Source organism: Chaetura pelagica, unplaced genomic scaffold (assembly GCF_000747805.2).
Source record: "Chaetura pelagica isolate M959 unplaced genomic scaffold, ChaPel_1.0 scaffold530, whole genome shotgun sequence".
Classification (NCBI taxonomy): Eukaryota; Metazoa; Chordata; class Aves; order Apodiformes; family Apodidae; genus Chaetura; species Chaetura pelagica.
The window spans coordinates 806,269-822,006 of record NW_009951793.1 but is presented as its reverse complement, the minus strand read 5'-3'; the positions used below and the strand labels follow the sequence as shown (position 1 = coordinate 822,006).

Sequence of the window (15,738 nt, the reverse complement as noted above, 5' to 3'; positions counted from 1 at the left end):
ACAGGTTTAAGGAAAAACAGACATCATCAAACTAATGTGCCATAATTTCTTATGCAATGACAAGTCTGGCTCACACAATTGATTATGTTGATATGGCTGGAATTATATGAAATCATCATGACATACATTAGCTGAATAAAAACGGGCTAAGTAATAAACGTCACATACAACAGTAAGTGGAAAGTCATTCGTGAGCAGATGTACTTCTACAATGCACAATTCTTGCCACTCTGTTCTTTATTTATCACAACCTTAATAATAATAATAATAATAATAATAATAATAATAATAATAATAATAATAATAATAATAATAATAATAATAAATCATTGATGTTTTGCAGTTGAAGCACATTTTTGGGAGAACAGAAAAGAAATGAAGACAAGTCAGCGATACAGAACGCTATGAACTGCTTTGGAAATGCAAATAATATGTATTCCAATAATAATAATAATAATAATAATAAAAAATCATTGATGTTTTGCAGTTGAAGCACATTTTTGGGAGAACAGAAAAGAAATGAAGACAAGTCAGCGATACAGAACGCTATGAACTGCTTTGGAAATGCAAATAATATGTATTCCAGTGTGAACAAATGGAACAGTGTACATCTGGGAACAAAGTTTGCTGTTCCAACTTATAGGAAGGGATTTTCTGACTTCAGAAAAGGAGACGAGAGGAAAAAAAATGAACCAGTCGAGTCTGGAGCCAATGGCAAAAGCAGCTGAATGAATCAACAGGTAAATGCTGTGATTAATTAAGAAGGGCTACTGCAATGCTTGGCTGTAGGAACTAGGACATTTCAGGCTGGAATAGAGAAACAGTATTACCATTGAAGGCCCTGGAACAGCTACACAAAGTACTGTGTCTTGTTCTGATGTCCACAACTTTTAAAAGCTGTTTAAAAACCCTGCAAGTATATCTTAAATTGCCAAAATATACCAGCCATGCCATTCCTCTCATTAAAGGCAAAATCAGGATGGAATTTGAGCACAGGTTATGAGATCTACATGGCAAGCTCCAGTGTGATAACTGAGAGAGGCAAAGACAAGGCATTCTCTGAAGACAGACCAGTCTCTCTTCAGTCATTGGACTCCAAGCAGCAAGTAGTTAAGGAAGGATTTTGGACTTATTTTGGGCACACACTTGTGATCAGAATCATCCCCTCCAGCCACAAAGTGAAGTCTCTCCCCCTTTGCTACCTACCTATATAGCCTATACCAACCTTATAGCCTTCTATGAGGAAATTACTAGGTGGATAGATGATGGTAGAGCGGTAGATGTGGTTTATCTTGATTTCAGTAAAGCATTTGACACCGTCTCTCACAGCATCCTTGTAGATAAGTTGATCAGGTATGGGTTTGGTGATCAGGTAGTGAGGTGGATCAAGAACTGGTTGAAAGGAAGGAGTCAGAGAGTTGTAGTCAATGGGGCAGAATCTGGTTGGAGGTCTGTGACTAGTGGAGTCCCACAGGGGTCGGTACTGGGACCGGTGTTGTTCAACATCTTCATCAACGACCTGGATGAGGGTATAGAATGTACCCTCAGCAAGTTTGCTGATGACACTAAGCTGGGAGGAGTGGCTGACACACCAGAAGGCTGTGCTGCCATTCAGAGAGACTTAGACAGGCTGGAGAGTTGGGTGGGGAGAAACCTGATGAAGTTCAACAAGGGCAAGTGTAGAGTTTTGCATTTGGGGAAGAGAAAGGCCATGTACCAGTACAGGTTGGGGGCTGAACTGCTGGAGAGTAGTGTAGGTGAAAGAGACCTGGGGGTCCTGGTAGACAGGAGGATGACCATGAGCCAGCATTGTGCCCTTGTGGCTAGGAAGGCCAGTGGCATTGTGGGGTGTGTTAGAAAGGGTGTGGTTAGTAGGTCAAGAGAGGTTCTCCTTCCCCTCTATTCTGCATTGGTGAGGTCGCATCTGGAGTATTGTGTTCAGTTCTGGGCCTCTCAGTTCAAGAAGGACAGGGAACTGCTTGAAAGAGTCCAGTACAGAGCCACAAAGATGATGAAGGGAGTGGAACATCTCCCTTATGAGGAAAGGCTGAGGGAGCTGGGTCTCTTTAGCTTGGAGAAAAGGAGACTGAGGGGTGACCTCATCAATGTTTATAAATATGTAAGGGGTGAGTGTCAGGGAGATGGAGTTAGGCTTTTCTCAGTGATGACCAGTGATAGGACAAGGGGTAATGGGTGCAAATTGGAGCATAGGAGGTTCAAGGTGAATATTCTAAAAATTTTTTTTCCTGTGAGAGTGACAGAGCCCTGGAACAGGCTGCCCAGGGAGGTTGTGGAGTCTCCTTCACTGGAGACATTCAAAACCCACCTGGATGCGTTTCTGTGTGATGTACTCTAGGGACCCTGCTCTGGCAGGGGGGTTGGACTAGATGATCTTTCGAGGTCCCTTCCAACCCCTAGGATTCTGTGATTCTATTTACACACAGAAAAAGGATATCAGAACACATCATGGGGATGCTGCAGAAAAGGGCAGAGACAGACATAATTCCCACCACAGACCATTAATTACAGCACTTGGCTCAAGACAGGCAGAACAACCACCCCCTTAGTGCAATTAACATCCCCAAAGCCAGGCAGGTTACATGAATTCACTCCTTGCATGAGGACCCTCAGGACAGAGTCATGTAAAGGAACATCTCCCTACTCAGAGGGACAATGGCATCATCTCCAACAGCTTGTGAACACAACTGCTTCACAGCATAGAGCAAGCAGGAGACATTGCTGGAGACATTACTTCTTTTGCTAGAGAACTGCCTGACTTAAAGTTGATGAGTGCTAGCCCAGAAATAAGCAACTCTTCTCCAAAATTCATGCATGTATAGACACTGGCTGACATTTCCAATATGATCAGTGTTTGCATTATCTCAACTTTAAAAACACTGCAGGCTCTCAACTTTAAGTTGCCTCAGATCAAGCTCTCAAAATGCACCCATCACTGTGGGATCACGATGACAGATGAAACCTAACCACAAACGCAGGGGAAGCAGGACTCCCACCAGGACAGCTGGTGAGGAGCACAGTCTGCTTCAAACATCTGGGAACCTGCAACCTCCTGTTGCCAGTAAGCAGTTGGGAACTGGAGCATAAGCTGAATCTGCAGTCCCAGTTGCTTGTGAGCACAAGGGCATCAGCATTCTTCAATCCAAATTAACTCTCTTGGTTTTAGGAGTTCCAAGGGGGACAATGAAAGAGAGTGTTGACTTAGGACTGCTGTTTTGAGTTGTTTTCTAATCCTTTCTGAAAAAAAAACATGTTGAAGGTGGTTGGGAGAGGGAGTGTGCAAGAAGGGATAAAGTTCTGGTGATGTCAGCTCCTATCACCATGGAAACTGAACATTTTTAGTGACAATAGAGTCTTCCTCCTTGAGCTGCTGGGTTGCGTGGGGAGCAGGGGCAGGCAGGGCAGGGGCACATAAGGGAATCCAGCTAACTAAAACTATGGCTTCTGGCTTCCCAAGGAAGTGAGGAGAAAACTACAAATGAATGCATGAATATATGGTTTATGTAACCACAATACACAGTCTGGGGCAACAGCAGCAAATCGTCATTGTGCTGCCAGCCAGATGGAGGTATCTCAGTTGCCCTGGAACACCTGACAGAGAGGTCCCTTTCCTGCACTTTGCTTTTCCATCCTATGGTTGTTTCTTCCAACTTTTGCTGCCTTGTTGGTGTTTAGGAAGGGAGAAGGGAGAATAAAGGGGCTGGGAAGTACAGTCCTTATCCTTGTAACTGAGTGAAACTGCACTTATTGTAGGCAGTGCATTACTTCCCAACATTTTCTTGAGAGCCAAATTTATGACCCGTGCAGGAATGGAAGTCCAGGACTGTGAAAAGGAGAAAGCCCTTAGAGAAAACTGATTAGCCTCTGACCAGGATCTAATTCACTGGCATGGATAAAACATGCAAGACCTAATGCAGGGTGTCTTTTCTAAGTCAGAATGTTAAGGCAGCATCTGGACCCAGAGTAAGCTGAAGCCATGATCAAGGTGTGGGACCAAGCAAGATAAAGCTTGAGGCTTAAATTTGAGGTTAAATAAAAGCCTTCACTCTGTGTGTAAGGGCAAGTTTGAGCCTTGAATTTGATTTAAACAGTGCAGACAATTTTAATGAAATTCAAAGAATAATGAATTAATAACCACAAGCTTTTATAACTTGAAATACATTATATAGTCATTAGTTCTATATAACAAAATGGAAAAATCTTTCTTTAGCAGAAGTCTTTTGAGATCAGATATTCTAATGAGATTACTATCATTTCAGCCTGACACCTCATGAGAACAATTGTATAGAAATCATGAAACAAATTTCTTTCAGTTTTAGACCTGAAATGAAAAATCCTCCACACTGATTATTTTATATCTTAGGGGTTGATTCTGTCTCCTTGGCATTGAAAGGAGTTCAGATATGAGCTTTTTTCCTGGTACTGCTATCAGATGCACAAAAGACTCTCTTTCCTCAAATTTGTGCCAGCAATGGCGACAGAGGGAAATGGGCAGCTCAGAGAGGTTCCTGCTTTTCCCTGTGGGCTCTCCCATTGTGAGTGAGGGGGGATTGAGAAGGGGCAGGGCTTTTTGCAGGTACAATTAGGGTGAGGAGATGCTTTGCAAGGAACCACTTCTCCCTTTAGCTGGGCTAAGGCTCTGTGCTGGTGTGGAGGGAGAGCAGGGCACATTCAGCAGACCCTGAACTGGGTGTCAAGGAGTTCAACAACATCTGCCCACAGGCAGCATGGGACATGAGGAAGAAATTCTTCCCCCTGGGGGTGGAGAGACACTGGCCTAGTGGCTGCCCCTTCCCTGGAAGTGTTCAGCACTACGTTGGATGGGGTTTGGAGGAACCTGATCCTATGGGGGGTGTCCCTACCCACAGCAGGAGGGCTGGCACGAGATGATCTTTAAGGTCCCTTCTCACCCAAACCAGTCTGTGACTCTGTGGGTTCACTTCCTTCTCATTCAGGTAGCACAAATTTCACTTTTTTTCCTGCACAGAGTCTCATTTAGCATCTCCCCACTGATTTCTTCATCTCTCCAAATAGCACCACTCACATACCATGCCTGCAGAAACACCAGATAGAGCAAGATCCTCAGTTCCTGAGCCTTTTACCTCACACACCAGTGATCCCATGCCCACATGCAGCACAGCCTTCCTCCCAGCACACCACAGCACATCCCCTGTATGGGGAAGCATCATGGACTCCAATGTCCCTCCTTTCAAACTCCCCTGTTGATCCCTTTCCCCCTGAAAGGCTGCTATGGTGGGGTGTCACTTTCCCTGCCTCCAGTTATCAGTCACCAGCAATTTTGCCACCAGGAGCTTGGGTTAGAACATAAAACAGTCTGGCTTTTCTCACCACATGTCAGGTGTCTTAGTCTTTCCTGATGAACTCACAGACCCCGTGCCAGGCCATTTTAAATCAGATGCTAATTACAGCATGTTCAGCCACAGGAGAGGTCTTCCCATCTCATGTATGTTGCCTTACTTCAGAAAAAGCTACAGCTTTCATCTGCCTGCCCTCCTTTCATGCACAAGCTGGCTGAGAGTCAGCCTTCAAACTTTTACAACTGAAACAAGTTTGAAAAAATTCTGCTGCCTGCAGAAGCAAACAATTATATGGCCCTCCAAAGGGAACAACTTTCAAGTCTTGCTGGAGAAGAACTGTGTCAAAAGCAAATATACAGACAGTGCTGCTCCACACCACAGGGGAGAACTCTGCAAAGCAAGCTCAAACTCACTGCTGGCTCAGTCAGTAATGCAGTTCCAGGTGACAGAGAATGCGGGTAATTCCTTGCCGGGAGGAGGAAGAGGAAAGTTGGGATTTCTTACCTTTTGTGTTGTTTTTGTCTGTTTGTTTTTTGTTGGGTTTTTTGTTTGTTTTTTTGGTACTATACCACAAGGCAATCTAATTCAAAATAGCCAAATTCAAAACACACACACACACACACACACACTGGTATTAGAGATTGGCATTTTTTTGTGATTACAGAATCATAGAATGTATTGGGTTGAAAAGGACCTATAAAAGGTCATCTAGTCCAGCTCCCCTACAATAAGCAAGGATATCTCCAACTAGAACAGATTGCTTAGAGCCCCATCAAGCCTGACCTTGATTCAATAGGCAAATCCAGGTAGGCTTTCTACTTCATACATGCAGAGGGGAAAATCAGAACTTCACCATAGCAACTTTGCTGTAAAAAACACTCAAATGTCAACTCATCCCAATACTGCTGTGGGTAAGGCCAGTGCAATGCAAAGACAAAAAGCCCAGAGTAACAAAAAATTACATTCCTACCTTTGAAACACTGCTGCTGGAAACAGAGAAGCAAGCTTGGTTCTCTTAAAGGTTACACATTTCTTCCACTCAGACATTTTAAAAAAAAAAAAAAGTTTCTAGGCTAGCTGGTAGAAATCAACACCCTCTGTTGAAGTTGTGTGAGATAGGTGGCTGCACATCAGCCTGGGAACTAAGCTACCTTGTCTCCAGTTTCTTCCATAGACTGATAAACCCAACACGTCAGTTCAGCAGATGTACCAGAGCAGCACCAGAGTGGAAACTTTTCTCTCGGGTACATCCTTTCTGTTCCATGCAAGACTTTAGCAAACACAGAACAAATAAAACTACCAACCTACCCAGCCATGACAATGAAGAAATCCAGCCGGTTCCAAGTATCTCCAAGGTAACATTTCTTGCCAAAGATGCCCAAGGCCACCATCTTTAAGACCATTTCCATGGCAAAGAAGATGAAGATGAAATCATCAAATACCTGCCAAACAGAATATGCCTGATAAGCATTCTCAGCCTTGGACTTCAAAACATAGAATGTGAGATAAATACAAATTTCCATACATCTGAAAATTAATTAGAGGCAGGCTGGTAAAGCTTCTTCCATGCAGCCCCAGCATCACAGCTTCCTGCTGGTCAAGTAAGCAAGGAACATTCCCCCCGCTCCCTCCTATGGGTGAAACAACTAATGTAGATTCAGACTTCTCACATAGACTTGAAAGGAGGTGTTGGCTCAGCATCAGCAGGTCCAAATTTGTCTAGGGAAGCACCATCCTTCCAAGGTCTCCCAGCAGGGATTCCTCCTCACCCTGATGCAAATGCCTCAGCTAAGGACATACTGCAGCTTCAAGCACAGCTTGGGCAGCACATACCAATCACAGATGGAGGCTTCAGACATCTGAACATCACAGCCTCAGCTATGTTGTAGATAAACACCTTTGCATGTCACCTTCTCTCTGGGGAAGCAGCAAGCACAGCTAGTGCATTCATAGACTGGATGCACCCGTGGCCCTTCTTGGCATACCTTTTGTTTCTTCTTCCTTTGGGCATCCTGAATGCCACATTACCTGTGGACTCAGTAGTACCCTTGCTCCTCAACAAGAGTAGGAAATGCATTGGGAGCTGCTATTCTCTTCAGCCTGGATACCATAACCTTATTTATTTCTTATAACCTTAGTTATTTTTCCCTGGATTACCTCTGAGCAGTGTATCCTGTAGCTGTTTATGTCAGGAAAACCCTGCTTATGCACAGGACCAGGATGGTTAGCAATTGTTCCATATGATATGGTCACAGGCAGACTTCATTCATTGTCTCTTTCTCACACCTCTCCCCTTCTCAGAGTGAGCTCTTGCCATTTTACAACAGGATAGCTTACTGCCAGGGACATTCTTGCCAACCTGTCTGGGAAGGTGTTGCCCACACGCTGAAGGAAAGCATGTGTGAAAATTTGTGACTTGGACTGAGGCACCATCACACCGAGAAGGAAGTCTGCTTACCTGCAAGATTTTACACCTGTCAGAAAGGCAGTCCATATCCTCACATGGCTGGTACATCCCCAGGGTGACACAGTTTAACAAAATCACCATCATGCTGACACACTCAAACCAGGTGGAAAAGAGTCAAGAAAAACTTCTGTAAAAGCATCATGGCTGAGATAAGCTTGCTCTGGGCTTGGGCTGACAAAATAGGAAGATTAAGGGAAGTAACAGCTAGTAGGCAAATTTATCATATTCTTACATTTTTTTTCCCCCAGTTCCTCATTACACCACTCCTTGACTAAGCCAAAAGTCTAAAAAATGGGAAAGTAGAGGCAGCACAAAGGCCTAAGGTTTATACAAGCCACAGTTAAACACATGCTCTGTCCTCTCCTGTTGGTTTACTCAACCTTCCAAATACATGGAAAGACTGTCCATGGTGCCATATACTCAAATGCAGCAGATATCTCTAAAATCTAGGGATGGACAGCTGACTCCATGTGTGTCTAGTGATTATTGCCCTTCTGGGAAGTGGTTACAACACAAAGCTAGAAGTGTCCCTTTTGCCTTCTGAGAGGAACCTGGAGATAAAGCTGCCATATTGGAACAGGTCAATAGTCCAACTAATCTGCTATTCTGCTTCCAGCAGTGACCCATGCTGGATAAAACTCCACAATGTGCCTAATTAAGTTATTCAGTAACTGTGGGGGGAAACTGTGTTTCTGACCCCAGCTGGTGATGTGTTTGTGCCCTAAAGCACAAGGATTGATAGTCCTTATAATTGTTTTCTCAGCTACACTGGTGTCCCTGCAGATGCTTTGCTTATTCATCTGAATCCTTTGTTGATAATCTTACTAAAATATGTGCTTCGATAATAGTTGGCAGCCGTGAGCTACACTGGCTAATTATACTTTACATTAAAAATTGTTTCCTCCTATTTCTTTTTAATTTGTTGCCTTTTAATGTCATCAAGTGCTACTTCATTTACATATTACAGAAGAGGGTAACAATGCTGTATTTGTGTGACTTTCTCTGTGCTCTCCACACCCTCTACCTGCCTCCTTCTCACCATCTCTTTCCTTCTGAAGGAATCTTAAGACCTGATACACACTTATCCAAGCACTCATATACAGTATTTTGGCTCTAAAAGCAGGCATGTTTCTGTGATATCTTTCCAGTTTTTGTATTGCAAAACAGTGATGTAGATATAATGAGAATGGACCTCCAACCTCTGGTAGAACACCAGCCTTCTTTGGTATTTTAATACACCCCACATAAAAATATCTGCTCAGTTTCTATTTTCAGACAATTTTATTATTATTTTTTTTAATAACAGATCCAACAAATTATCCATTTAAAGTACAACCCACTGAGTGCACCCCTTTTTAAGTCCCTGAAGAACTTAATCCAAAATGGTGGCCTGTACCTCTGGTCACTTCTCAAAGACACTTGTCACCTCTGGTTTGCTCTGAGCAACACTTCTGTGCTCATTCTCTGACAGTGATTCATGACTAACCTGCACAATCTGATCTAGAAGATTATTAATTCCTTCTCTTCTCCCCCACCTGGTTTTCAGTGAGCTGCCTTCAGCTGCAAAATCAAACAAGAGCAGGGCATCAGCTCTACTGTGTCAATCATGCTATGAGGTGATTTCAAGAATGTGTTATCACTATCCCTCAGAAAGGAAATCCAAAGTACAAAGCAGATGGAGCCCAACCTCAACGTAACCTTCAAAACCCGAAGCCTTTTTTGAGAGGAATACATCAAAAGGGCATGAGTAAAATGTTTGCCCTCAGAGGTCTACACAGCACCACTTCAACTTTACACCTTTCTCTCTCTTACATGTTTCTTTAACAGCCTGGTCCGAAGCCCAGGAAAGCAACTGGAGAGGTTTCCACTAGCTCCCACAGGCTTTTCAGGTAAGACTGCCATTCTCTTCCAGACTTCAAAATCTGTTCAGCATCATCTTTGACAGAACTACAGAACAGTTGAGGTTGGCAGAGGCCTCTGGAGCTCATCTTGTCCAACCCCTCTCTGCTCAAATTAGCATCAGCTACAGCAGATTGCTCAGTGCTGCAGCCAGGTGAGTTTTGAGTACCTTCAAGGATTAAGGCACCAGAACCTCTCAGGGCAACCTGCTGCAGTGTTTGGCTATCTAAACACCGAACAGGTGTTTCCTTACATTTAAATGGGATATCCCATGTTTCAGGCTGTTTCTATTGCCTATGCCCTGTCACTGGGCACTACTGAGCAAGTCTGTCGCCTTTCTTCCTCCCATCAAATATTTATACACATGGAGTAGATCCCCCTGAGCCTTCTCTTCCCCAGGCTGAGCACTTCCAGCTCTCTCAGCTTCTCCATTTTGCAGCAGGTGCTTTGACAGCTACTGGAAAGGCAGCACCAGTGAAACCCTGACAGAGGCAAGAGTGGAGAATGACAGAACAGTCTTTGAGGAACCAAGAGAGTTTCAATGTGGGCTGAGCCAAAGGCTGCAAAAGTCCTTCTCCCTGGCCATAAGGCAAACAGGAGAGGTACAGACTGAATCAGTGCTTAGAATAGCCCTGGATGAAATTAATACATAAAAATGGAAAGCAGAAATTGGTTTAAAAGCCTTATTTTTTTTTTTTGTTATTATTATTCTTCAGCAAGCACACAGAAAACATAGCATGAGCTGAGAGACACAGAGGGCAGAGAGTACTCTCCTTCTGCAGCCAAACTCAGGCAAGGAGGCCCAAAGTCAGGGGTTTTTTTCATACAGATCTACACTTTTGTGCACGTGCTTCAGCAGCAGCAGTAGCAGTGTGTGGGTGTTCAGGATGCTCCCTTTGCTCCCCTTGCAGTACCCCCTTCCCAGGGCACACAGACCAGGGCTGGGTGACTTTGGGCAGCTGGTGAGACCTCAAGGCACAAAACGTAGCCAACTGTGATGTACACTCCCAAAAACATTGCAATTTGGGCCAGATGTACGAGGCCCTCATCATCTTGCTCAAAAAGCTGTGGCTGGCTGCACTCAATTTCTCCTCCCCTGCTTTTTGGATACCAGCTCTCTGAAAGTTTGCCAGCACTGCCAAGGCTTCTCGAGGATACTGCTGAATCACTGGCTGCTCCCAGGCTATTAAAGTGACATTAGGAAAAGCTGCTGCCCCACGGTTTTCTTTTCAGAGCGGGCAGGGGCTCTGAAAAGGCACATCCAACCTGCAGGGAAGAGGAAGAAAGTGCGAGGAGGGAAACGGAACATCCCCTGCCCCGAGCCGGGAGGGGTTGCTCCCTGCTTGGGTCGGTGGAGGGGGTAATTAGAAGTACCTGCTGCTTTCAATGTGTCACCGCTGTCAACCACGGTGACTGCCTCTGTCACCACGGCAACAGCCTGCAGCCAGGTTTATCGTCTTTCTTTCTTTCAGCGATGATTCCCCTTCCCTGCATCCTTCACCCCCTCCTTTTCCCTGTGCCTGAGCCTGTAATTAATTTCAGCTGCTGACAAAGCCAGTCTTCACAATCTGCATCAGTCAGTCAGAAGTTTCATTGTTAATTAACTTCGTTCAAAGTTCAAAACTCCTAATTACAAGCGAACCTGTGCACATTCTCTCTTCCCCCATCCCATCACATCTTTGCCACTGCTCTCCCTTCCCTGCTCCTGACACCTTTCCTAGCAAGGTCTGGGACCTCCAACAGGTTTTGGAAACTAAAAGGAGGCCCAGGCATTTCTGCCCATAGTTAGCTCATCTCGCTCGGCCACTACAAGGTGCTCCAGAGGAAGGTATCAGAAAACCTGCATTAATATACTATGTACTAACTCGCCCTTAGAAGGAGGTTTTTTTCCCTGATGATGACAGTTCACAGTTGATTCAAGCCCTTAAAGATCAAGGAGTCGTGGTGCTCATTTGAAAAAGGAAAAACAGCAAAGGAGAAAGGTTTCCTGCTTCCTCTTTGCAGAAGTCTTGTTAAGATCTTGGCTTCAGCACTGACTTGTGGCATCAAGTTCCATATCTAGGTTAATTATATTTTGCCTAAAACACGTTTCATAGAACCATGGAATGGTTTGGGTTGGAAGGGACCTTAAAGTTACTCTAGTTCCAACCCTCCTGCATAGGCAGGGACACCTCCCACTGGATCAGGTTGCTCCAGGTTGGCCTGGAACACTTCCAGTGAGGAGGTATCCACAACTTCCCTGGGCAACAATGTTCCAGTGTCTCACTACCCTCACAGTGAATAATTTCTTCCTACTATCTAACCTAAGCCTACCTTTCTTGTATTGGTTCTTCACCTGGTGATTTGCTAACGGGTGCCATCCTTGTTCCACCACACCCCAAGCAGGGCCCATCCAGCTGCTGGCCAGAGGCAGACACCATATATCCATTGTTCCCCCATCATGTTTTCCAATGGACAGGGCAAGTATGAGATGGAGAGACACTCAAGGGGAACATGCATCACCAGCACACACCAAGAAAGACTCCTCATCCACTCCAAACCATATGGGATGGAGTCAGTGCTGAAAGCCACAAGTTACGGGAGAGTTAAGGAGATGTGCTGGCATTTCTGGGAGCTGAATGTGTTGCAGTCATTCTTAATGGATATCCATAATGTGAGGTTATGTTAGAAACAAGGGATGGGCTACAGGCAAAGCTTTTGAGCTTGATTCCTGAATGACAAATAGCAGAAGCTATTATATGTATTATATATATATATGCTGTATTGGAGCTGTAAATGCTTGCATGTGAGAATCTAGCTACCTCTTAACATTCTTGGGATCAGCCTCAACCTTGGCTTTTTATCACTGACAAAAATACCAAAAATAAATGAAGCAATACTTTGGGGTCCCCTCTTCTCTATTCCCTTCCTCCTTCGCCATCAGCCAGAGTATAAGAGTGCACCAGGCACAAAGAGCTCCCAACAGGACAGAAAATAAGTAAGTTTTACAAGCATGACAATCCTTCAGTCTTTCCTGTCACTAACTCTTAGTCACTCCCAGGGTACGCCTCGTGCCACTTCAGGTCTTGAATATCTCAGGCTTGTTTAAGCTGCAGTAGAAATACTTTGGCTACAAAGCACTTAGAGCAAGAGGAAAAAAGCCAGCCCTGTGGTGAGGCTGGTCACAGTAGCATCTGTTCCTGCCCCAAAAACAGAGAGAAGAACCTGCTGGGATAGAGCAGTTCAGAGACTGAACTGGAAACACGGAGCCCCACGTGATGCAGCCCAAACACCGCCCGTCCACACACACACACATCTCATGGCCTCCTGCCTCTGAACCCATGCCAGGCAGGAACAGCTGTGGGCACCCTGTGAGTGAGACATCACATTTGCATGATCACTCCCCTCTGCTTCCCCTTCAGGGTCATCTCCACATGCCTCTCATCCCATCATGCCTCCCCCCAGCTAAATGGCTGCACCCTGTGATTCCAGTTTCCCATGATTGCATTTTCTCTGCCTCCTTTTGAAACAAGCTAACAACAGCACCATGTTCCTTCCTTACTTTCCTCCTCTGCTTTGTGACCCTTCTGCAAGAAGCTGGTTGGATGCTGTAGCTGCAGCAGGACACTTAATATTTCATTTATAATGGAAGGAGTGATTTGTGTTGCAAAGGTCAGAGAAACAAGTAGCTCCAGGGAAAGAAGTGTTTATTTTCTCTCCCTCATTGTTGGCTTTCGCAGATGCCCTCACAGGTGAGTCTCATTTTTTTCCCCCTCCCGCTTCTTTCTTACCACCTTTTTTTTTTTTTCCTTATCCTGATGCATAGGATTTTCATGGTCCTTTTTCTACAAAACAAGCTGACAGAAGCAACAGGTTTCTTCCTCTTCAGCCTCAATCTGCTAAGCTAACCCACTACAAAAAGTTGAATGTAACACCTGAGGTTCACTCAAAAGAAAACACATCTCAAAATGTGTTTGTGGTGAAAGAGATCAAAATAATCAAAACATTTCTCAGAACAAAGAGCTTAAAAAATCCTATTTGGGAAAGGGTGAAATATTTCTTCTTTGTCTTTTTTAGTGTAAAGAAACATTCCAATGCTACAGAAAAAAAGGCAGGTTTTTTTTACCTGACTTAGTATTCTCTTTTTTTTGGAGTTCTGAGTGAATGGGAAATCAAATACCAATACACATCACTGCAATGCTGGGATTTCATGGGGACCCAGCCACAGAGGACAAGTCATAAAGCCTTCTTACAAGCCCTTGAGGTCAACATGCTTTGAGTCTTCCCATGTTATGGAATCTCTTGCATATGTTTGCTTTCATCATGTCATCATTTTACACTCTTCTCACAAAAAAAAAAAGGAGCACCTGACCTTCAGACAGCTGACACAGGCATTGCTAAGGACTTCAAGTATTTCACAAGGCTGATGGCCAAGCAAAATTCTGCCAAACGTGGTAGGACTGTTACGTTGATTTGAGAGGCACTAGGGAAGACTTAAACGACCTGTAATGGTGTTGGGAGGCAGGACAACAAATTACAGAAGAGGGAGGCAGTAGAGACATTTTAAATGCTAGGCAATACTTCCATGTTTCTGCCCTTTGGAAGGGACTTTCCATCAAGAATGGGTCTATTAGAAAAGAATAACTCAGTGGTATCTGTATTAAATCAGAAAAACACCAACAAAAAGCACCATAGGTCAGCCTTTCTGATCAATCTAACTTCCCAGGACTGCTCAGGAAGCAGGTCCTGTGCCACGCCACACAGGCTCTTAGCAACATAGCTCAGCTTCAGATTTAGACATTAATAAGAACTAAGTCAGTTGTATCTCATCCACCATCTCATATCCCTCTGCAGAGTTGGGTGAGAATTGAAGATTGCTTTTGGAAAGCTGGGTTTTGTTGTTTGTTTTTTTCCATTACATAAACAAAATGAAGCAAATCTCTCATTTCTCAAAACTCCTTCCACAATGATTTATTCAGACCTGCTAATTGCATCCATTAAACTCTCAATTGCAGCAAAACCAAAACTGATAGAAAGAAACTTAACATTTGGCAGGAAAAACGTACAATGGAGATTAAGTGACCAAGAAGGAATCTGAAGAGCAAATAGACAGAGGTATTAACACAATGAGACAAATATTCCAGAAACAGGAAACCAATGAGAGAACTCTGACCTAATGTAGGGCTTCCACAGGCCACAGAGGGCCCCTAATCAATGGGAGGCTGCAGAGATAAAGCTTCTTTACAATGCTCTTCACAACAGTGACCACAGTAGAGCCCATTGGTCCTAAAGGCAGTAGGAGTATGCCAAGAATTCTGGCTGCCTATCACACCACCTAGATGGATACACGTTGGTCTTCCAAAGCAAACTGGTGTTTTCTTCAGAAAAGGTGTACAGATCCCACTGGTAATTATTCATATATCTCACAAATACTATGCATCTTCGTCAATGCTAATACACAGCCCTACAGTTAATGATTACCTCCTGTCTCTAGCAGCTGGGTCCCAGAGCTTCTCTACTGATAATGACCCACCTCCAAATTGCATCTAGCTTTCAAGAGAGCAACAGAGCATCTGTTTAACCATGTGCAACATTCCTACAAAGCTGTTTAATATAAGAAGCATGAAAACAATACAATATCTAGAAAAAAAAACACCAAGAATATCTTTTTAGGTCAGAAGAAAGTAATTACCCAAATTTAAACTTGAGCAGGGTATTAGAAGTAACAACTCTTCCTGGAGAAGGAGCTTTTTAATAAACTCAGATGGCTGGGACTGTAGCTGCATGTCTCACTTGCCAGCAAAGCAATACTCCACCATGCTGTGGGATCAGTTCAGGGCTGACTTGAGGAATTGCACCTCCTGCTGACTCCCAAATGGTGCCTCCTGCAGTATTTCTGGCATCTGCCTTGGAGATCACCATCCAAAACATGACCTGGCTTCACATTAGGAGCTTCAAAGAGGTCACAGCATGAGGTGATGGGACTGCAGCTTGGAACATTATTATGCTATACAACAGTTGACATAATTTTGCTCCAAAATCTCTTAGTCAAAGTGC

At 44.1% G+C, this 15,738-nt stretch overlaps 2 protein-coding genes across 2 annotated transcripts in view; both read right to left on the bottom strand.

Annotated features, from left to right (window-relative positions):
• CACNA1I (calcium channel, voltage-dependent, T type, alpha 1I subunit) overlaps window positions 1-15,738 on the bottom strand; it is a gene marked incomplete at its 3' end in the record, with an annotated part of 168,391 nt that overhangs the window by 86,759 nt on the left and 65,894 nt on the right. Inside the window, exons 2-3 of the mRNA XM_010006851.1 lie at window positions 7,795-7,906; window positions 6,645-6,778 (exon numbers count right to left, since the gene is read on the bottom strand). Coding sequence (XP_010005153.1) covers window positions 6,645-6,778; window positions 7,795-7,906 — 246 coding nt within the window. The remainder of the gene's footprint in view (window positions 1-6,644; window positions 6,779-7,794; window positions 7,907-15,738) is intronic.
• On the bottom strand, window positions 7,121-7,347 carry RPS26 (ribosomal protein S26). The gene is given in 3 exon segments (XM_010005059.1): window positions 7,121-7,195; window positions 7,247-7,284; window positions 7,287-7,347. Coding segments are annotated over 3 exon segments (174 nt in total).